At 47.1% G+C, this 21,885-nt stretch overlaps 1 protein-coding gene across 4 annotated transcripts; it reads right to left on the bottom strand.

The window, feature by feature from the left end:
- Positions 1-9,103: 9,103 nt before the first annotated feature.
- On the bottom strand, positions 9,104-21,585 carry vegfab (vascular endothelial growth factor Ab). 4 transcript variants are annotated; one of them, XM_076160117.1, is made up of 8 exons: positions 20,508-21,443; positions 18,626-18,668; positions 17,596-17,792; positions 17,423-17,499; positions 15,209-15,241; positions 12,496-12,570; positions 10,970-11,113; positions 9,104-10,835 (listed from the first exon to the last, which is right to left on the bottom strand). In XM_076160117.1, exons 1-8 carry the CDS (start codon positions 20,559-20,561, stop codon positions 10,814-10,816), a joined length of 645 nt encoding a protein of 214 aa, XP_076016232.1. In that variant the 5' UTR covers positions 20,562-21,443; the 3' UTR covers positions 9,104-10,813. The 4 variants fall into 4 exon arrangements, with proteins under 4 accessions (XP_076016232.1, XP_076016236.1, XP_076016235.1 ...); XM_076160121.1 differs by lacking the exon at positions 20,508-21,443 and adding an exon at positions 18,903-20,465; XM_076160120.1 differs by lacking the exon at positions 12,496-12,570 and having other exon boundaries at positions 20,508-21,435.
- Between the last annotated feature and the right edge of the window lie 300 nt (positions 21,586-21,885).

Genomic DNA, 21,885 nt, shown 5'->3' with positions numbered 1-21,885 from the left:
CACCTTCACCTTCACGTTCACGTTCACGTTCACGTTCACGTTCACCTTCGCTTCACTCCTCCACAGCCGTTTAGATTCAGCCAATGTTTCCATACGCACTTTTCCCTGAATTTGATAAATATTTGATTTAGTCTTGGCACTGGAAACTCCAGTGTGTGTGTGTGTCTGTGTGTGTGTGTGTGTTCTCTTATCTGTCTGTCCTTGAGCTCCAGCCTGCCAGACAAACCTAAGCGAGAGTGGAAGCATTCACACTTTTCCAACCCCCCGTAAGTAGGAAACTGCAGGGAATTCTCTTGGATTCGTGTCCCAAACGTGTCCAAGTTAAGATGAAGAGTACTGCATGGGAGACATACGTCAGCCCTGCAGCAGATCAGCCTGAGTGAAGATGAGCTCAGAGCCTTTAGACTGTAACTCAGTGATGCTCCTGACATGGCTCCGACTGTTAATGTGCTCAAATCCCCTTAATTATCCCCAGATAGCAGATTTTCCTCGGAAAAAGGGAGGAGATACGTTCAAAACATCATTTTAAAGAACAAAATATGAGACTGGACCCAATTGGATATTAAAGTAGGACACATATGCGTTTTGTTTGGCTCCTGGCAATAAAAGCTGGACCTGAAGGAACGACGCTGGGCAACGAGAAGGACGAGACGTTGACCGTTTTTTAAGGATTTGATGGATTCTGAAGAAACTCTCATCTTCATCGTCATCTTCCTCCGGCTCACTGCATTCCTCACATGACCTCCAGCCCGTCGACTCGCCTCTCCTCGTGTCAGAGTCGGGACCTGGCGGGCGGACTGACCCCTCAGCGACACTCGGCTCGGCTCCGACTCTCTGACTTCCATTTCAGGTCTCGGGTGTCTTGGGCCTGCTGTCCTCAGAGACACACGCGTGACCTCTCTCTCCATTTGCCCCCTCCTCCCCCGCCCCCGGTTCAGTATGTCAGGGCTGACGGACACATTGACCCATTTATGATCTCGTCCCTACGTTGGACGGAGCAGCGACTCTACTGCGCCGAGAGCCAAGTTAGGACTTTAACAACATAACAATGACACATTTTCTTCGCTTCTGCTACTTTTCCTCACACGTGTCGTCGACTTTGTCACTTCCCGGAACAATATTGCGTGAGCTGCAAACCGATACACCCGGAAGTCACGACAGGATATCGGATCGTGGAAAAATGCGAACATTTCAGGAGTAAATGTCGTCGGGAAAAACCACCTGTGAGGAAATGCAGGATATTTAGTTTCCCACAAACTGCCTGAGGCTTCCTGGCTCCATTCAACCAAATATCTCCAGAATGCTACATCATGGTGGAATATCACTTTGCCACTTCCTGCTCATGTCATGTCATCATTTCTCTCTCTCTCTCTCTCCATCCTGATGTGGATCACTGAGGCGCTCCCGTTCCTGTAATCAGTCTTTCACCTTCCTGTTTGTTTCTATTTCCCAGAACCCCACAGGTCTGAGCCGTTTCCTTGCTGATTCCTGCTTGCGCCTTTAATCAGCAGAGGAATCGACCCCTTTGTCTAATCCCTCTTCATACTAACACACACATGTGAGACATATGAGGAGTGTCCTGGATGACTCAGCACTTTACATTGCTGTTGAGTCACTGGGTGTTGACTGACAGGTTTCCTGAGTGGCCTCGGCTCTGACTATCCACCCATGAACATGAAAACCCTTAAATATCTTAAATATTACATAGTAAGAAGATTAAGTCTAATCCACTTAGGATTTTGAAATATGAGCCTAATGTATAAGCGATGTATGATCACAATATGGGACGTAATGCGACAAGATCACTCAGGAAATGCGCTGAACTAGAAACAACAATCTGCTGCTTTGATGTGAGCCGCGACTCCAGCGATCACACGCCGGCCGTGTTTGTTTTGCGGTTCTCGGATTTTGTCGGCGGTCAGACGGACTCGAGGGAGACGAACACGAGACGCCAAGACGAGGCGATAAATGCTCCACACGTCCATGTAAACAAATGAATCTTTAAAATCCAGCACATGTGTTTCATTTCTCTTGCCCAATAGCTAGAAACAGCCTGCACACACACATACACATACACATACACACACACGCACACAGGCCTCACATTACGATTTGGGGGGGGGGTCGCCCTAAAAATAGAGCCGAGTCATATCTCACATTAATGTGTTGCATGTTTTGTTCCCAGCCTTCCCTCGCTTCTCTGGCTGTTCCTCGCACGCAGTTTGATTGACTGGCAGGTCTCAGCGCGGCAAAGCTAATCACATGTAAATGATTTAAGTGGTTAGAAAAATAGGCCGATTTGGCAGAACACGCAGGGAATGTCTTAATCTCACTTTTTAGTGGCCTCACAAACTGCTAATCTCCCAGAAATACCTCCTGCTCCTGGACACCGCGTCCCTGCGCACCTTCCCAGCAATTAGCTGCGGCTAATTAACCTCAGCGCCATAAAGCGGCCGGCTCGGCTCAGGCTGCGATTGTTTTAAAAGCGGCTGTTAATCAGGCGTAACGAGTACGAGCTCCTGGAACAGTAACTAGATTTTTATGGCTCATCTCACGTTGCGGACGTCTTTGTGTGCGAGTGTGAATATGTTCTCACTCACTCCCATAAAACAGCACCGTCGTGCAACGTGATGAATCAAAAACAGCAGTAATCTCTGTGTCTGGAGGTCGGTAGACGCGGCGAGGTCGGCGTGTAGGTGAAATGTCCTGACAGGAGGTTTGGTTCATTATGGGAAAAGTCAAGGCGACGCGGCGCCACATGTTTGTTATTGGGGGCAGCTGATGCCAGCGAGACGTCAGCACGCGGTCAGAGTTTGTTGTGGTCAGTGCAGAAAAATAATCCCAGAGTCTCCCCAGAGGACGAGACGACGGACAGCCGAGTCACGAAAGAGGGAGGAAGTGGCCAAGATGTGGGGTGAGAAAGTACAAAATGAGGTTAGAGGAAGAGTGGAGAAGAAGGAAGGCGTCAGCTCGGCCCGGTTCATCATCTGGGATCACCGGACCAAAACCTGGAAAATGTCGCTTTTTAAAATTTAGCTTTACATTCTGACTAGTTGATTGGTGTGAGGCTGAAGGGGTAAACACACATCAGAGACACACTCGTCGTCTCGTCTCACACACCTCGTGCGGGAGGCAACATGTAGGTCGAGTGTCACTGAGGTATAGAAGTATTAGATTTACAGTGTGTGTGGGAAGAAGCAGCCAGATGTTTAGGTTACAGAGCGTCTGCAGTATAGAGCCCAGCCTGTATGTACACACACACAGCTCATGAGCAGCTTCTTACTTCAAACAACGTCAAGCAATGAGAGTCTCATCCATGAAGTACACACTGAGCAGTACCATGCAGGAGATGGATGTACACTTAAACGCACTAATGTATATGAGGAGGGAATAACAGAAACATCTGTTATCAAACTCACGACATTATTAATAACAGTGGCGCCAGATAAAGAAGGTATGAATACTTCATCACAGAATTGAAAGAGTGGTTTGGGACAATTTGTACTTCAGTGGAGTATTTAAACTTTTACTTTACTACTTTTTGTCAAAACTAAGCAAAGTATCAGAACAACAGCGAGTGTTTAGAGTGTTGAAGTTTTGAGACGCTGATCTACTGAAGAAAACTCAAGTACAATGATTTTTCCGGTGTGCAAATTTGACCTGGAATGAAATCTCTCTACTTTGAATCAAGCACCACTTTGATGTACCGATTAATAACTCACAGTACGTTCACGTGTGAGATTGTTCTTTGAGCCCGTCAGATTATACGGCTCATATTTCAATAGAGGCGTTTGTTTATTTGACCGCCGATATTCTTTCAATGGGAAGAATGAATGAATCAGTGTTGCCTCTGCATCCCGATACTCAAACTTCATGCCCTGTCAAGTCAATTTCCCAACCTGTTCTCCGGAGTAATTTGCTTGTTTGATGGGTAGTTGGAACGCTGCTGCTGGGGGATTTGAACACTGAGCGATTGTAGATTCTCTAACAAGGCTGAACCTGTCTGTAGCCAGCGACGCAAACTAAACCCCGGCTCCTTTTCTGCTTCATTTGCACTAATTCCTCCGGCTCAAATGGTAAATTTCAGATTACTTTGTGCCCGTTGCTGCAAAGTGGCATTGTACAGGTAATTATAAGGAGTGTACTTCAACTGGATCATTTGGATTTGGAGCGTCGGAGGCCACAGACCCTGTTGTTGGAGAGCGTAGAAGGAGACTGATGAAATGTCGGAAAGCTTCCAAAATAGGTTGCAAACACGGCTGTTTTTACCAAAAATAACATATTTGTACCGACAAAAAGGACAAGAAAATGGCTAACCAAGGAAATCTGGTCCGTTAATAAATCATATTTAGGCAGCGGGTTCCATCAATCATAGACACAGAGTACTTTCAGGGGTTTGATTACACCGATAAAATAATGATGCTGTGGGGAAAATAGGGCAAGAAGAAAGAAAAAGAGAGAGAGAGAGAAAGAGAGAGAGAGGGGAGGAAGAGAGAGAGGGAGGAAGAGTTGGCTCCTTCTCTCACTAATTAATGATCAATAATCTGCTAAGCACATATGCACATACACACCTAAACACACATACACACTCACACACGCACACACACTCGGACGTGCCCTGTGAATGGTAATGCTGCGGTAATGAGTGTAATCTGGACTCTAACCGTCATGTGAGAAGTGATTGGGTGCAGCCACGTCTGCCAAACAACAGACTCCCAGGGATTTGATCCAATGGGGATGTAGCCCCGTGATAAAGGATGTCAGTGTAACATGCACATAGGTGGAACCACAGATCAGTTATGAGAAGACATGGATTGAAAGCCCTTAAGCCATTTCCTTACTCTCCCTCTCTCACGCTCTCCTTTATATCCTCTTTCCTTCTTAGCCTTCTGCTCAATTAGTCTCTTTTTCACTCAGTACCACTGATCCCTCTTTAAACAGATTTCAGTCTTATTCCCTCCCTCCTTCCCTCCCTCCCTCCCTCCCTCCCTCCGTCTCCATTTCCCTGCCTCATGACTCATTAGGGATACTCACAATGACTTGTAAAGGTGGGTAAATATAGAGCAGATGCTGTAGCCGTACGTGTGAGCCAGCACATATCTGATAGGCCACGCCCCCAGGTGGAGCTCTGCTCTACCTGCCTGCGAGCACGTTGGCCGCTCGTCCCCTCAACCTGCTGTCGGAGGTTTTACAGCTGCAGCAGCAGCTCCTTCGCTCACACCTCCCCACTTGTCAAACACATCTGTAACTAATAACATAAATCATGGCTGCATTCCACTTAGGTGTTACCGTGCCAGTCCCCTGATACTAAATGTTACTAAACGTTTCGTAATGTTAATTACACTTGTGCACATCTTGACACTTACATTGCTGTTTAATCTGCTTCACAGTTTGGACCTGAAAGTCTTGATTCCATCTGAACTCAGAGGTGCACGGTGTCATTACGCTCCAATCTGTACTGCCATTAGTGTAAAGAAGCACTTAGCACGCACACAAAGATGGATTCTGTAGGATTCCACAGTTTGCTTGCGTAAGGGGAGAATTAGACGAGTCCGCTTATTGAGGAAACGCATGACTTGGACGAGCCGGAGTAATCTAAGTCTGTTACTCAATTAAAGCCTGTGTTATCGTGATATTAGAAAAGGAAACGATTTACTGCCTCAATAATAGTTTAACAAGTTAACCTTCTGTGTGGAGCTGCATCTTCCTCCCACAGTCCAAAGTCATGCAGGTTGGCTGATTTGGAGTCTTCGGTGTGACTGAGTGGATGAGTACGTATAGATAAAAAGAGAGTGTAGATGTTAACTTGACCTCACAAGTGACATTATTGAGATACAACTTCAACTTTGACACACTTCAACAAAAGAGAAAGTTATAAAACATTATGAAATCTAAAATCACATAAAGGTTATGACCCACAAATCCTGCAGGTGGAACGTCTCCATGGCAGCTTTTGTTATTGTGGTTACCAAGTTCAAAAGGTACTACGAGTAACAGTAACCAACAAAATAAGACCTTGATGACGACACAACATCAGCAGCGGTACTATCTTGCCATTTTAAAATCTTTGTGTTTATTGCTCACAAGGAAAGCAGAGATGAGTCAGCACCAAACATTGTCACAGCACGAATGGACACACAACGCCTCACACACACACACACAGGCGGGGACTGACTTGTCTGACGTCCAAAAGTGAGTGATGAGTCCATCAATGAGTGAGGAGTTTGAGATGGGCGTGAAAGGAAAGTGAATTGACAGTGCACAAACAAGCTTTAGCTTTATCGCTGTCTCTCTCTCTCTCTCTCACACACAAACACACACACACATACACCATACATACTCTTATTATTTTCAGTGTTTTAAAAGTTACTGAAACATGATGATTGATACACATTAAGCTTTGCAGAATAACCCTCAACAGTTTGTTACAGGGTTGATAAATAGAACCGAACAACTAAACTCCCCATAAAGTGACATTATCGCTGCGATTGAGGTTAATATAATGTTTGTGAGCTTGTTTGCTATCTAACATGGCAGACAGGCAGCGAGCTCACAGGCTTTCATGGTAAATCACAGATTAGACGGTTTAGGACATTCTTTGGGGTGTTTCGCTGAGCAAGGGGGCCCCTCAATTCACTGGGATTATTGTGTGGTATATATGGAGGTATGCACGTAAAGAGAGTGCGTCTGTGCAGGCGAGCAGAGCTGCTGCACGGCGGCGGCAGCTCGAGCTAATCTGGCAACGGCACTAAGAGGGAGCGAGTTTCAAAACAAACACAGCCAAAGACCCAACAACCTCAACTTAATCTGGGGGGGGATCAGTCAGGCTAAGCTGTCCTTTGGAAAAGACAAGAGACATTAAAACACCACATTACAGAAAATTAAACTGTTAAAATGACACACAAATGAAGCAAAGGACGTTTTTAACAGCACATTTTGATTGACAGGCGTGTAACCTAAACAGATTTTAAGTTTGTTGAAGTTTGAGGTTTTGATAAACACGTAGTACGTTATTGGTTAGTGCGTCTTGATTTAGCAAGGGAATGAAAATAGCACCAACAGCAATCGAAGCGATATGTTGTAACAGAATGAGTCAAACTTTGTGGTTTGGTTCATTTTCGAACACACAAACAAGAAAGAGCACGAAAATACTTCAAGGGCCAAGGGAGAATGTTCACTGTTTTCACCAGTCAGACATTAGTCAGAGGTCACGGCAGAACTTAACAGATTCCTGCTCGTAGCCACCATTTGTTACGACTAACCTAGCAAAGCCATGCTAGCGCAGCGCTGTGGCTTCATACAGCATGACGGTGCACATTACTGAGCTTTTTACACGTCAAAGACCTGCTAGCCTCCCACATGCTGCTATGATGACCTGCTTTGATATTTAACATACTTTATACAGTCTCTGTTTGATTTGTGATGGTGACTCAAAGGTGTAGGCTAATGCTAGGCGTACAGCACCTAGCCCTCCCTGCTTCAATAGCTCCATAAATCAATGGATGGTGTTTCGTTGGTTCAGAACTACTTCAGATCATATTTAAAGCTTTGAGTCCACTCCCACCTCAGGCGTGTCTAACTGGTGTAGCTGCAAACTTTGTTTTGTCGAAGGAAAATCAATGTTTACGCTGCAAACAAGCCACTTTTCAGTTTAGTTTTCCGCTGAGGCGTTTGAAGCGTCAGGGAAAGTCTGGCACAGGCGCGGTCAGTCTCACATGGAGCCGACGTGGTGAAGCTGCTTAAAATGTGCAGTCACGCCGCAGTTTTCAGCCCACTTACTTCAAGGGGGCATGACGCCTTTGCTTCCCCCGCTGAATAGATATTGCCTTATTTTCCTCACCCAGAATTCAGTCTCACTAAGCTCGACAAAACCCAGCAGCCAGTGTGAGAGACCCTGGACTGGACCCTCGTTATGGATGAATAGACCGGTGCAATTTTGCAACTTTGAATTCATGTGGAAAGATAGATGATGCAAGGTTGGCAAGGAAAGTTTGAACCTTTATCCTGGAACCTGGATTGTTCCCAGTCTGACACACACAGCAGCTATGTGGTAATCAGGTTGGATGAGCCTCTGTTAGACTTCAACTCTACTGACATGGACTTGTCTTGTGAATCATTTTTAAATTAGTTAAATTTTAGTTTCTGATAACTGTGTATCCAACAGTAGCAGGTCAGGGCAACTGGACTCATTTAGTCTTGAGGACGTTGTGCCATCCAAATAGATGGTGATTCCATGACGTGACCTGAATGTTTGTCTCCACAACCGTCCGTCCTCAGCACTTCATTGGTTCCAGTTTGCTAGCTAGCTAACGTTTCTTCTTTGGACTTGTGGCATCAGCTCGGCCAACATGTGAACAACTCTCAGAGCGACTCAGAAGTGATGAAGCTACATTAACGAGCAATAAAACATCTTCAAGCTTAATCACCTAGAGTCCAGCTGCCTTTGTCTGCTACTAGCCAATGACTCGGACCACCTAGAACCTCAAGAGACGATAACTGTGACTAAGACCTGGCAAAGCGGGGCTACCTGACCTCAGACTCGTTCACACTTGGATTGATAGTCGCCGTCATGTGAAGGTCACCAGAGTCAGTCCTCACATGAATGGAGAATGTTGGACGGGTGACTTGTCACATGACTGCAGGCCTCACGTGGCTGAAGGTGTGAAGGACTGAAGAGGCCCAAACATGGAGTCCTTCAGCTGCTTCTACTCCACATCCCCTGACCTGGACGGAGACGTTAACTGACCAAACTGAGACCTGACGCTGTCCAACGTCCAAAGCTTTACACGATTAACTCTTTTATTAATACTTTGGCATGTTTATTATTATTCTTATCGAACAGTTTTCCTCCTCTACAGTCCCATATAAAGATGAAATTACTGCACACTGCTTCAAAGTGCCATTTTATTCATAATCCTGCATGTCTGTCTGTATTTCATGAAAAGCGTGGAGGAGGAATTTCTTACTACTTTATATTCTTATTTTTTTTTACATTCTTCAGGAGTTGGTAATTAAAACGTGTATCAACTCGCTGCACATAAACATGGAAAACTCACATGTCCCCTAATGAAATCTCTTGAAAACACAGCATTCACAACACAGCAACCTTTTCCTTATTTTATATAAAAAACAATATAATTTGAAAATAAATATGCTTTACTGCTTTACATAAACACAGAGGAACATGTTAATAGTGGAGAGGAGACAGACAGAGCGGATAAGGAGGCTGGTGGGGCCGATGGCAGAGAGCTGATGGAGCTGCTGACCTGCTCGTGTTCGCTGTCAACTGGTAGCAGCACTTTATTCTTATTGGTATCTTGCAGGACGGGCAAACATGGGTCACCTACTTAAATACACCAAACACCTAAACACCAGTATGCACAGATACAGATGCAAAGACACACACGCACACACACACCAGCACACACACACGCACACACACAGGTAATCACACTCACAGCGGCCGAAGCAGGTGTTGAGAGGACACACAGCACCCACACCTTGAGATTAGGGGGGGGTGAAACAATCCAAACGGAGGCGACATCAGTACAAATGATCCATTTAGGGAATGTTAACACACTTGTTTTGGATTTTTTTTTGTTTTCCCGTCGTTGTGTTTCTTAAAAAAGCACAGAGTCTCCATGCTGAGCAGAGAGAAGCCATCAGTGACCTGACACATGGGGGAGGGAGGGCACAGGAGGGGACATGAGACAGCCAAAGGTACATAACACTGCATATATAAATAGACCAAATTATGTGTAGACTGAATACTGAAAAATACTCTATAACATTATAAATTATCTAGATGGACTATGGTATAAAGCCGTATTATGTATGTACAAGTACAGAGAGGAAGATATGTAATCAATGAATTCTGCATTGAGCTCAACTGCTAACAAAACTACGTTCACGACCCCCCGCCAAAAAAAAACAAAAAACCAAAATAATTTAAAAAGCATTCAAAGGATTTTCTCAGTACATTTCGTGAGGCACAGTTTTTTTTCTCAAAATGGAATCAAACTACAGTATAGATGGTTTCAGTGGTTTTCATGTAAGATATACCAATATAGGCTATATTGATAACAGTATCCCTTTAGACGCGTATGGCACTTGAACGTCTCTTCAATGGTGAGAACATGAACGTCCATCAGTCCTCGAAAACAAGAGACAAGATCCAAGACTCCCATCGTCGTTTGTCCCAAAAAAATCCATCTGTCCATCGTCCATGGAGACAGAGAGAGAGGGAGAGGAGCGCCCTGCCTCTCTCTCTCTCTCTCTCCTCATCTCTCTCTTTTTGCCCCCGAGTTCTCCTGCAGCCGTTTTTCGCAGTTAATCGAGAGGTTTCGTCATTTCTGTTTCTTATTTTTGTTTTAACGATTGACACACAACCACAGTAGACTCATTATCCAGTGAAGTAATTGCATAAAATGAACTGACGACAAGACGAGGAAACAGCTGCATCACAAAGCCTGTTAGAAGTAAAATGCAACACCACATGGCGGCCATTTGCTTTTTTTGTTTTTGTTGTTGTTGTTGTTGTTGTTGTTTCGTTTTCTCAAATGATGGTTTAGTTATGTGTTTTCTTAGCAGCATAAACATTCTGTACTATTTTGTGGTGGTCTATGTACACACAGATATACAGTGGGAGGGAAACTCAAGTCCTTTCAGTCTTTCTCTTTGTTCTCTCTCAGTCAGTCCAGGGGGAATGCTTTCCACAGAAAAGAAGAGCTTACGGTTCAAAGGTCAAAGTGCTGTGCTGTGAAATATTTCTAGAATATTCCTTCATCTTGTACATCTGCCGCTCCCTCCTCTCTCATCTTCTTGGCTTGTCACATCTAATGAAAGACGAAGGGGAGAAGGTGCATTGGCATACAGGCGAGACACAGCGGGGGGGCTGAACGTGGGACTGAACGTGGGACTGAACGTGGCGACGGGCGGTGTCACGCTGCGTGAACGCGCCGGCACTTACTTGCAGGTCCTCTCGTTGAGCTCTTGCTGGCGCTCTTGACAGATCTCGACCGTGTGTTTGCAGGAGCACCGGCAGGTTACGGGGTCCTGAACGAATAAGCGCTTCCTCCTCTCCGAGCACTGATCACAACACGGCTCGCACACACTACAGAGAGAGAGGGAGAGGGAGAGAGAGAGAGCAAGAGAGAGAGAGAGAGAGAGAGCGATAGCGAGAGAGAGAGAGAGACAGAGACGGATTAATAGGTTGTTGTTTCGGCGCGGTTAGAAGTTGCTCCATGCTGCACTTTTACACTTTTGCACTTCCAAGACCAACAAACTGAGTTTTGTTCCCACAGACACAGAGAGAGCAGCAGGCCAAACTCCACGCAAAAAAGTGACCCAATTTTTTCCTCCCCGATTCCTCTTGACCCCCCCTTCCTGGTTGATTGACCCCTGGCGTTCATTAGCCATGCAGCGAGCGAACGAGCGAGCGAGCTGGACCTCCATGCGGGTCGCGAACATTGAACTAGTGTTTCTCTGATAAAGAAGACTCGAGGGTCTGCTTGGTGCTCAGGGATGAACGATTTCGTTTTATTGAGCAAAGACTGAGAGAAAAAAAATGCTACTTTTCCCACAGAGAGACAAATTCAGAAAAACAGAGAAAAATGCTGCTTCAACTCTTCACACGGAGGGAGAACGGAACAGATGGAGGCTCAGGTAGTGCATAGACATCTCAGAGATGTACATTACAAAAATCAACACACAAGTATTCAATCACATTAAGACACAAACATGAGATCATAAAGCAAAATATGAGGAGATTCGTGGAGACAAAAGCAAAGATGCAACACAAAAACACAACTTGTTTTACAATGTTCCACATGATCTCCCCCTCAAAAAGAAGACAAGCATCAGCATCAGATTGGCATCTCTCACATCGTCACAATACATGAAAAAAAAAGTACCAGCATGATGAACAGAACAGAAAAAAACCTGTTTGGGAAAGATGAAGAGAACAAAGAGGAAGAGGAGACACAGCAAAGCAGCAAAGACTCAACAGTGACGGCCGAGCGATTCCCCACACAGATACACACGAGCAACAGCTGCTGCCACGCAAAGGCCTCCGCTCACAGCTAACCGACAAACTGGGATTTAAACCTTCAACCATGATCAATGTGGAAAAAGCAAATCTGTGTCTGACGGGATGTTTCGGGGCGACTCGGGTTTCTATCGTCTATCGGGGAGACGAGGAGGTTAGACGAGGGTTTGGGTGATGAGTGTGTATGGGGTGCTAGTGCTCCAACAGTGACACGTGACTTGGTTAGGCGAGACATGTTAGCGGAGTGACAGAGGCGCCGACGTGGACGAGTGTGTGTGTGTGGTTAGGACGAGACAGACGATCACAGAAGCAGCATGCGAGCGGAAATTGGAGGGGGGAGGGGGGGATGAAGGGGTTAAAAGGGGCAGAGGAGCTCCTCCCAAACCAGCTTAACCATGAGAAGCGCGACACTCAGGTGCAGGTAGGTGGAGAAGGCGGAGCTGACGTACGCGTCGGGGTTTGATTTCTCGCGGTTTTTCTTTCGTTTTCTCTTTTTCGTTTTCTCTTTGCCTGTCCGGGGTCGTCTGGAAGAGAGGGAGAGAGAGAGAGAGAGAGAGAGAGAGAGGGGAAGAGAACGAGGAGAGATGCCTGAGAGAGTGGACGTGTGTGTGTGTTTGTGTGCTCAGTACTCGTGTGATCCAACACGGAGGACTCGAAGCCCGGAACATCAATCAACAGCAGGGCAAAGACAAAAAAACAAACCCAAATCAGTCAAACATAAGCCTTCATTTTGTTTACGATTCACGACTTCATGATGAGATTGATGGAGCTGAAGCTGCTGCATGCAGCATGCAGGATGGAGGACGTGTGTGTGTGTGTGTGTGTGTGTGTGTGTGTGTGTGTGTGTGTGTGTGTGAGGAGGAGGAGCTCACCAGTGGGACTACGACCAAAAAAACAGAGATTTCTCGAATAAAGTGTTAATGTTTGCAGTAAAGCGTGTAAATGTGCTGACAGCTCTAAAGCAGCCGAGCTCCTGCGTCGCATTAATCTGCTTATAATTACAATAATCTGGTGTTAATCTGGTTTCCATATTTCCTCCTCTTATTTCCACCTGACTGCTCCTGTTTCCCACTTAACCCATGACTTAATCACCCGTTATTATGATTTACAAGAAGATCTTATACTTCTGGCAAAACAGTCAAAGTAGATGGATTTGATCCTCCAACACGTGCTGGAGTCACTTTGTCCCACTGGTGCCTCACATAAGAGTCATGTGACGTCTTTGACCCGATTGGATGGCGAGCAGAACCTTCAACATGAAGAAGAACACCGTCACCACGGTTACATCTATACCGACGACGCACCGCAGCACTTTCTATGTTTAGCAGCAGGAGAAGCGACGGAGCTCCGCGTGTTCCCGCCGTAATGTCACCTGGCCGCACGGTGACTCGGCAGATTTGCCAGTGGATCTCTGGAGGATCGGAGAGGTCAGCCGCTCTAAGATGTCCCAGAAGGAGCGCAGGAGGACAATGAGCGCAGACTCTGAATCATTCCAGACATCTGGGTCAGAGCTTTCTTCCCTAAATCAGGCTCTCCAGAACTGCAGCACAATGAACGCTGGCGTGTGCATCAGTCGCCGCGCTTCACAGGTGCGAGTCGGGATTAAAATATCAACCTGCAACTTTAGAGTTTTGCCTCTGAAAGTCTCGGATCGCAGCGTTTTTTTTCCTTTACGAAACACAAACCGTAGCAGCATTGGAGTCAAATTAGAGACTATGAAAGCAGATATACCACTCAGATACACGTCTCAATGATATATGTAAGAATAAGACAAGGAGTGAACTCGGAATAGTTTCGGGATTCAACCTCCTGCTTGGAAAAGTGCATCGGAGCATTTAGAGTCAGAATCAGAAGCTCTGACTTTGTCGACCAAAACAAAATCAAGTTCTTGGGAGTTGCGAATCGTAACGACTTTACAATCAAATAAGCCGGGACAAAACGGCTCTTGTTAAGTCGGCTAATGATGATGTCATCGGGTGAATCTCTGGGAAATGGAGGCAATCGCAACGTGCCGTCACCTCCTTATTCCAGCTTAAAGCTCAAGGTGAAACCCGATGATCTAACCCATATTAACAAGCTCCTGACCTGCGTTAGCGTACAGGAATGCCGTGTGCTTTCCTTTTTAATGATCAGGCGGGCGAACAAGCTCATGTGGTCACAAGCAGCACACATGCTAGTATCTGATAAAGCTATCACCATAACAGGATGAAGCCCCAGTGTGTCGAAAGAAACAATTTCCCCATTTGGAGAGCTGATTCACTCTCACTATTGCTCAAGTGCTTTGAACTGGCACAAATGTCACAGCGGGAGGTCAGCGGCCGGTGGTCAAACTAAAGATTAAAGCTTCAGGTGGCAGCAGGAGCCAAGGGAGCCTCCGGAGAAACACGCCAGCGGAGTCAAGACTCGTAAAGAGTGAAGACAAGGTTAAAGAGGAGGAAGGCTTATCTGGAAGAGCCTGCATAAAACCAAAATAGCAGCAGCCACCCGGCCGTAGAGATGTATTAATGGTTCCTCATTGGAGGAAGAGCGAGGAGGTTTAACGACCCCTCGCACACTGACTCCTGCCGCATGAGGGAGGAAGAACACTCAGAGCAGGAGGGACCATAAAGACCAAGGTTTAACAGCATCTTCAAAAACACTGTTATCTATATCAGAGCCGCCAGTAAAACAGACGGAAAACAAGTCGCCGCTAAAGTGGGATGGAAACCGTAAAAGAGGAGGGCAGAGGAATGTAAAGAAGAGATAGAGGAAGAAGGGAGGAGGTGTAAAGTAAAGGCGGCGAGGTCGATGCCCTCATCAAGTGTCACTCATTCACCTGAGTTGATTAACTTCACATTGCCTGCGTTTATCACCTGGGATCTGTGTGTTCGTCCCATCCAAAGGTGTGTGTGAGTGTGTGTGTGCGTGTGTGTGTGCAGCGGAGTGTTATAACGTGTGTGCTGTGCATGCATGCGTGAACGAGCGAGAAATAAGAGAGAGGTGAGAAAAATGGTGGCAGACGAGGTGAATTAACGTGGAGGGATTTAGGCGGCGGGAGGCGAAGACGAGGACTGAGAGCCGGAGTTTGTTTGCAAAGCAAAACAGATCAAATCTCAAGTCTCCATTGTTCCCTGAAAAAGCCCCAACCTCCATTCAGACAGAGAGACAGAGTGCTTTACTCACTTTTCTTTCTGCTCTCTCACTCCTTTCTTTAACCTGAAAGACAGGAAACAAAACAAAGCCACGTTAGATCACAGCGCGCCCGTCAACAGATACACGTCGCAATCATCATCCCGGGAGTGAAGGGAGCGACCGGAGGGCCCGGGGAGCAGCGGTGGCGGTGGCGGTGGCGGCACGGGTGGGCTCGCGTCAGATCCTTTCAAAATGACATCATCTCGACAGTGTGATAACGCCGACTTTCGCTTTTCCGGCGGCTCGGTAACTCGACCCGGCGCGTTGAGAAAGAGCCACACAAAGGGGTGTGTTCATCGATTGATACACACATGCAGGGATTCACACACACGCACAAACACCAACACAATAGCAGGTTGCGGGGTCAGTTTCACTTCTGGGCCGCGTTGAGCGATAACAGAGTGGAGCAATAAACGTGCTGGCAGCCTGCAGGAGGCGACGAGCCAGCAGGTGTGAGGAAACAACCCCGCTGCATTCAGGGCCGCCACGGCAACGGCTTCCTGTTTGACGGACCGAAGCCGCAGCACAGGGAGAGGAGCGCAAAGGCCGCCGCCGCCATCATCATCATGATGGTTTATGTACCGCTGTTAATCACATTTAAGACGTATTAAAATGCTACTAAATGAATTATTTGTGGTTTCTACGGCGACATAAACCTGCAGTAAAACTTGACAGCTGCACCTCCGAATGGTTTTATGGTGCTGAGCGATCACACACACACGCAGCAGCCACGTTTGACGGAAGTATGTGGACACAGTGTACTTGGGACGGAGCGGAGGACGTATAGATCCAGCAGCCGCACACACGTAAAGATGTAAAGATAGCAGCTTTATAAAACGCTTAACCCCTATTTTTCCCCGTAAAAAATCAGTCAGAAGGATCTAAATAAACTTTGATTTGAGCTGGAATGCAGAGGAACAATGCGACTCAGAGAAATGGAGGTTTTATCAGTTTTGTATCTGTTTTTGCAGATGGACGCCTCACATTTGGAGCCAGTAGCTCAGATAAGAGCAAAGATCGTCTCTCTGCCCGCTGAAGCTCCTCTGCTGCTTCAGAAGCACATTTACCCTTCCTTCTTTTTATCATCCACTGATTTTTGGATTTTGGAGGACAGACAGACACTTTCCTGTCATTTCCTGCCATAAGTAGACACTTTGTGACACTAACCAGGGTCACACCGAGGCACAAATATATCAACAGTTAGGCGGAGTGTTTGTGCTCTAAAGCCTGTTTGCCAATTTTTTTTTCCATTCGATTTTCCACATCTGTTAATAAATAAGCTGCCGCCCGAGTGTGTGTGCGTGTGTGTGTGTGTGTACAGTGTGTGTGTACAGTGTGAGATTAATGTGATTTCTGTCCAACACACTGAAACAGTGAAACAAACTCCTGCATTCCAGTCTAATAAACTTTGGGTGGTGAACTTCACGATTGACGCTGCATCACACAGAACATTGGGACAATGACGCATGGCGCCGCCCCCCTCCTTTTGCCAAACCCCCCCGCTGTGTTTCAGACAGCAGCCATAACTCTGGAAAACGTTCCCGAAATCACAGCGAATACAAAACGACGCGATTGTTACTGATTGGCTGAGATGAACTTAATCATTCCTAGAAAAGGAAATGTTTACTAATTCAGTTCACCTTTAGTCGACAGCCTTGATCCCTGAATCTACAGGAGGATTGAACGGATTACAGAAACACGCTTATGCTGCTTCTTATGCTTATGCCGCGCCGCAAAAAAAAGACCAATCGCTCCATCAAACGTATGCAGGAGGAGCGACTGACGTGAAGTCTGAGCAGCAGCAGAGGTGAACTTGCTGTGACTGGAGGGTACAGAGAGGACACACAGTACTTATCTGCACACAGCGATCAATAACTAATGCAATCGGCCCAGAGCTCCAACAATGACCTCTACATGCCACACAGGGAAAACAAAGGATTAGGTAGCAAACCACGCTCGCACAAGTCTATCTGCCGTGTTTGAGCAATCTGATGGAATGAGGTGACATTAAAGCAAAATGGCGAACGGGAGAACGGCGGAGATCTGCTGTGACCTGGAGTCGAAGCGGCGGCGGCGTGAGGAGGCGACTCCTTCTCCCAACGCTTCCGCTCAATGTGTCAGTGACAAAGTGGCAACACGCAGGCCGCATTCAAATCACTGTGAGTGTGTGAGTGTGTGTGTGAAGGTGCGTTCAGGGTTTCTTACCTACACTCACATGCGCTGTGTTCTGTGAAACTCATGAAAATGTCGTTCTGCTGCTTTTGCTGTTTTATTCTTTTAATCTGTAGGAAGAGGAGATGAGAAGATGAGAGAAAGATTCATATCGTGTTTACTAAGATTCCCCGCAGGATTGTGTTGTGTTGCGTTTTCTTGCTGACCTCCATGGTGACGTTGTGGCTGGATGTCGGCGTGCACTGCAGCATCTCATCGTTGCAGCAGCCGGCGCAGCGCGTCAACACCACGCACGACGGGATGAAGATGTGCTCCAGCTCGTCGGGGTACTCCTGCAGAATCTCCACCAGCAGCTCCCGAGGCTTACACAGACTCTTGTTGTACACCTCCATTAAGGGGATGACTGCAGGAGAGAGCGAGGAGTTACAAAATGGCAGCAAAAGCAAAGAGAGAAGTGATGTAAAAACAAAGAGTGGATATTTACTGAGACATGCAAGTGGACAGAGAAAGAGAGAGACAGTTACTGTGAAAGGTTTGGCACAGAAATGGACTCTTAAAAGGTACAAATTTGCCAAAAACTAACGCCTAAGGGCTGCAGCCCCAGTGGAAATCATCGTACTGCGTATTTTATGAGTTAGAATCTGTTTTCTTCTCTAATTCACTGCAGGGGTTCTGATGTCGAAAGAGATTGGGACACAGACAGGTAACGCATTTCTCGGTGGATTAGCGAGTCTAATGCAAACTCGGCCTCAGACCCTGATGGGGAGCCAACGCAAACACACACACTGGGCCCTGGACAATATCACCGAGTTCAGCTCCTGATTGTCCAAATTAGATTGGGCAACAGCCGGGTTGTGCAAAGACCAAATTGTGGGCCAAGAGGTTGAAATTCCATTTCGACAAAAGAATCCAGAGAGCACAACATTTCCCTGAATGAACCTCAAGTCGTGTTCGAATGGAATGTTGCACGAGAGAGAGCGCGGTTGTGATTTAGGGGTAAAAGTGGCCTGGCCTGGTCAAAGGGGGAGAGTTTGAGGGAGATAAAAACAAAACAAAAACAAAAACAAAAACAAAGAGATAAGTAGAGGGGGCAACGCTACGCAGGCGACCACCAGGGGGCGCTAATGCCCCTATATCATCAAGGTGAGCCTCAAATCGGGCCTGTGTGTTTGGCGGCGTGCCAGGCGTGGAGCCCGGAGTGGAGTGTATTCCCACGGTGCCCAGTGGGACACGTACCGGCATGAGGACCTCGCTCTCCTTCCCTCGGTATGTGGGCGCTCTGCAAGGGACACAAGTGGTTAGCAGACTGCAGCAGGAACACTTATCTTATCTTCAACCAGAGACTTCATGTGACTTCCACAGGCTGTTCAAGTGCCAACATATCAATGAGCTCATCCAATGTCACGGGTATAACATAAACATGAGAGTGATAGACCCTCTGCGCTGCTGCGTTCACGTGCTTATTGGGGATCAGACTCGTATGTTAGGTTCATGTGCCGGAGGATCAGCTGACCTCGGTGCTTTCACGTCCCGCAGCTACGTGGCGGAGCAGCGAGCGGTTGACCTGGAACACGCTGCGGGGTTTAGTGCTCTGTTAGTGCGCTTGTTTTGCGGCGCTTCCTCCATTCATGTCAGCTTTCCGCGCGTTCCTGCCGCTGATTCATAACCGTCGCCGTTTTGACCGGCGGGAATGTGAACCGGCAGCTGTCACCGCTCTGACCACAGACGTAGATCTGGCACCTCTCCGCCCGAGTGCGCGTGACGCACAACTTTCTCTCGCTTTGCTCACAGGCACGTCAGCACGCACGCCCCCCTGCGCGCCTCCTCTCTCCCGACACACAGACACACACACACACACACACACACACACACACGCTCTCTCTTTCTCTCTCTCTCTCTCGCATACAGACACGTGCGCGCGCTTGTTATCCGCGCAATATCTCGCCAATATTGCGTGAGACCCGGTGTTGCGTTCAGTGACTCGGCGTCATGAGGTCGTGTAACGCGGGGACTGACACGCATTTCCATCCCATTATGAGAAGTGGAAAGCGGCGCTTGGTTCTGTGCCGCAGTCTCCGCCCCCTTCTGGTGGCGTGAGTGGCTGAGACCCCCACAGCCCCCCCAAAACGCGATTTTATTAAAGTGATGGGTGTCAAGCTGCGAACACCGGCTCTCAGACGGAGTGATGAGAGGACCATTAATAATGAAACAGTTGATCCACGCAGGCGGATTTCCGCGATGATTAGGTGGCTTAAACAAACCGGTTGCTTCAATAAAAAGCTTTATTAGACAACGTGGAATTTAAAGCTTAACAGGTTTGACAGGAGCAGCTGGTCTCGAACCCAAACAGGAGTTATTCCTGAGGTGGTAACTGGATTTAGTCTGTATTATAGTGTTTAATATCCATTTAAAGTCAGATTGGTGTTAATATAACGCGCAGCTTTCGGTTCAGCTGGTGCGTTCAGGCTTTTTTCACCTTAATAACCTTTGCTCACAGCCTCCCTGGACACGCTGTTCTTCATTAATGATTATATGGGAAACGATTTACAGTGTTCTCTGGACAGCCATTAAAATTCTCTACGAGATGAGTCTGCTTGATTAATTACCGAAACCACGTGTGAGCGAATGTAACATTTCAGCGTGAAAAAAGTTGTGGCGTCTGTTTCGGAATGAGGCTGAACTATGCGAGTCTCGGTGCCAGTGAACCTGCTCACATGGCCTAATTCAGAACGGACCGCTGCGCCTTTAAAGCGTAATAATATCTGCCAAGGTGGTTTTAGATCAGGCCTGCAACAGACCCAGCACCAAACTTCACACTGTTTGGGAACAATAATCACGTTTGATACATTCGTGACGCAATAACGCGCCACAGATCGAGTGTGTGGGCTCGGATTGTGTGGTGTCAGCTCGGCGTAATGGCTGTTTAAGGTCCCGAAGCCTCCAAACAGTCCGGCGGGTTTCAACCCGAGCGGTGACCTCGCGAGCAGCGGCAAGGACGAGCGAGCGTCACATTAATGACCAACGGCCTCATTACACACACACACACACACACACGCACACACAGAAGGTCAACAGAAACACGCTGGGTCCAAACTCTCCTCCGGGACTCTCGACTCACCTTGACAGCTGACAGCGTCAAAAATAATAATGTCAAACTGTCAATAAAGTTCATTGTGTTAAAAATCAAATCCAAAGGCAGTCGACGTTTTAAAATCCAAGAAGCCAGTGAGGCGATTTCTCCTCGAGCATGAAGTTTACAAGTAGAACAATAACAACAGAAGCGGAGCTGCTAAAACTTGTGGGAGCAGCGAGCGGGCAGATCCATGCTGGTCCCGGGCTCGGAGCTAGTATCCTCTGCGTAACTTCTGCTGCTTGCTTCTCAACTGTTGCCAATGATTTTCAAGATATCCAGAAACACGAGAATCCAAGACGCGTGTTGTCTCACATTGTTCCTCAGCAGATCTTTGTTTTCTTTGAAGAAAAATGCAATCCACATAATCCCATGCTGCGTGCGCCAACCGTCTCCAAGTCCATTGGAAACTTGTGCCCTGTTCCTGTGTGCAACTTGAAGCCGATGATCAGTGTGACGTTCGTTGAAAGACAAACCGCGCTCAGATATCCGTCCCACAAACTTTGTCTTCTCGCTGTTATTCAGTCCCGTGTGTCACTGCCGCTGACGGTCTCTGTCCACAAGAAGCCACCGCTGCCTCGGTGTCTCCATAGTGCCTCAGACTGTGAGCTGTGGTCACGGAGGTGGTGATTGGGTCATTAGAGTGGGGTAGGTGTGTCCTCTATGGGCTGATATACAGCAGCTCTGCGCTCACAGGCTTCGACGCTTTTTTCAAAAGTTTCGCCCGAACACCGATTCACAAGCGAACCTGCCGAGCCGCTGAGCCCGATCCGGCACCGACGGGCTGTTTGGGAGCGGAAACGAACCGGCGCATCCTGATACAGTGAGGTTTGATTTCACAGACGGTAACACGGCGCGTCACAGTGTGTCGGTCTGATCCTATTCACAAGCTCCACACATCCTGGGAGAATGAGGCGCATCCGTTGCGCATCTTAAAAAAAAAACCCGTCAAAGATGCGCAACATGAACGTCTTAAACGCTCTCAGGGGTTAAATGATCTCAGCCTTCTGACATATTAACACTCTGGATATCATATCTTGGACACTAAAGCTCCAATTCATTATTGGCGTCATATAATAAAACATTAGTCCAAATATTATGTTGAATATGTCCCTGAATGCGCCATTAGTGCGATTTGAAGGCATTACAGTCTGGATCTTTATCCAATATTATGATAAATAAAGGAAAGATCAAGGTCAAATGTATCTGCTGAGGCGGAGGTATGGCTGTGCCACACCTCGTCATTCCCAGCTGACTTGGCAAAGACTTTCCAGTCGCTCCAAATATGCCCCCGTTTCCACGACAGGAGGAAGCGGACCTGCTTGAAGTCAGGCAGCATGTGTGTTCGGACACGTAGACGATTGGT

This window comes from Genypterus blacodes, unplaced genomic scaffold, assembly GCF_046128005.1.
Source record: "Genypterus blacodes isolate CSIRO-AG114 ecotype Tasmania unplaced genomic scaffold, CSIRO-AGI_Gbla_v1 ptg000104l_1, whole genome shotgun sequence".
Classification (NCBI taxonomy): Eukaryota; Metazoa; Chordata; class Actinopteri; order Ophidiiformes; family Ophidiidae; genus Genypterus; species Genypterus blacodes.
Note: the sequence above shows the minus strand (reverse complement) of the source record. Positions and strands in the feature narration are given on the sequence as shown.

What these genes read in the sequence shown, in the direction of transcription:
- vegfab (XM_076160117.1), bottom strand. Translation starts at nt 20,561, where the DNA reads ATGAACTTTATTGACAGTTTGACATTATTATTTTTGACGCTGTCAGCT. An exon ending in GCCACAACGTCACCATGGAG is followed by an intron (nt 17,500 to 17,595) that starts GTCAGCAAGAAA and finishes CTCTTCCTACAG; the next exon opens with ATTAAAAGAATAAAACAGCA. An exon ending in GTGAGAGAGCAGAAAGAAAA is followed by an intron (nt 12,571 to 15,208) that starts GTGAGTAAAGCA and finishes CCTCTCTTCCAG; the next exon opens with ACGACCCCGGACAGGCAAAG.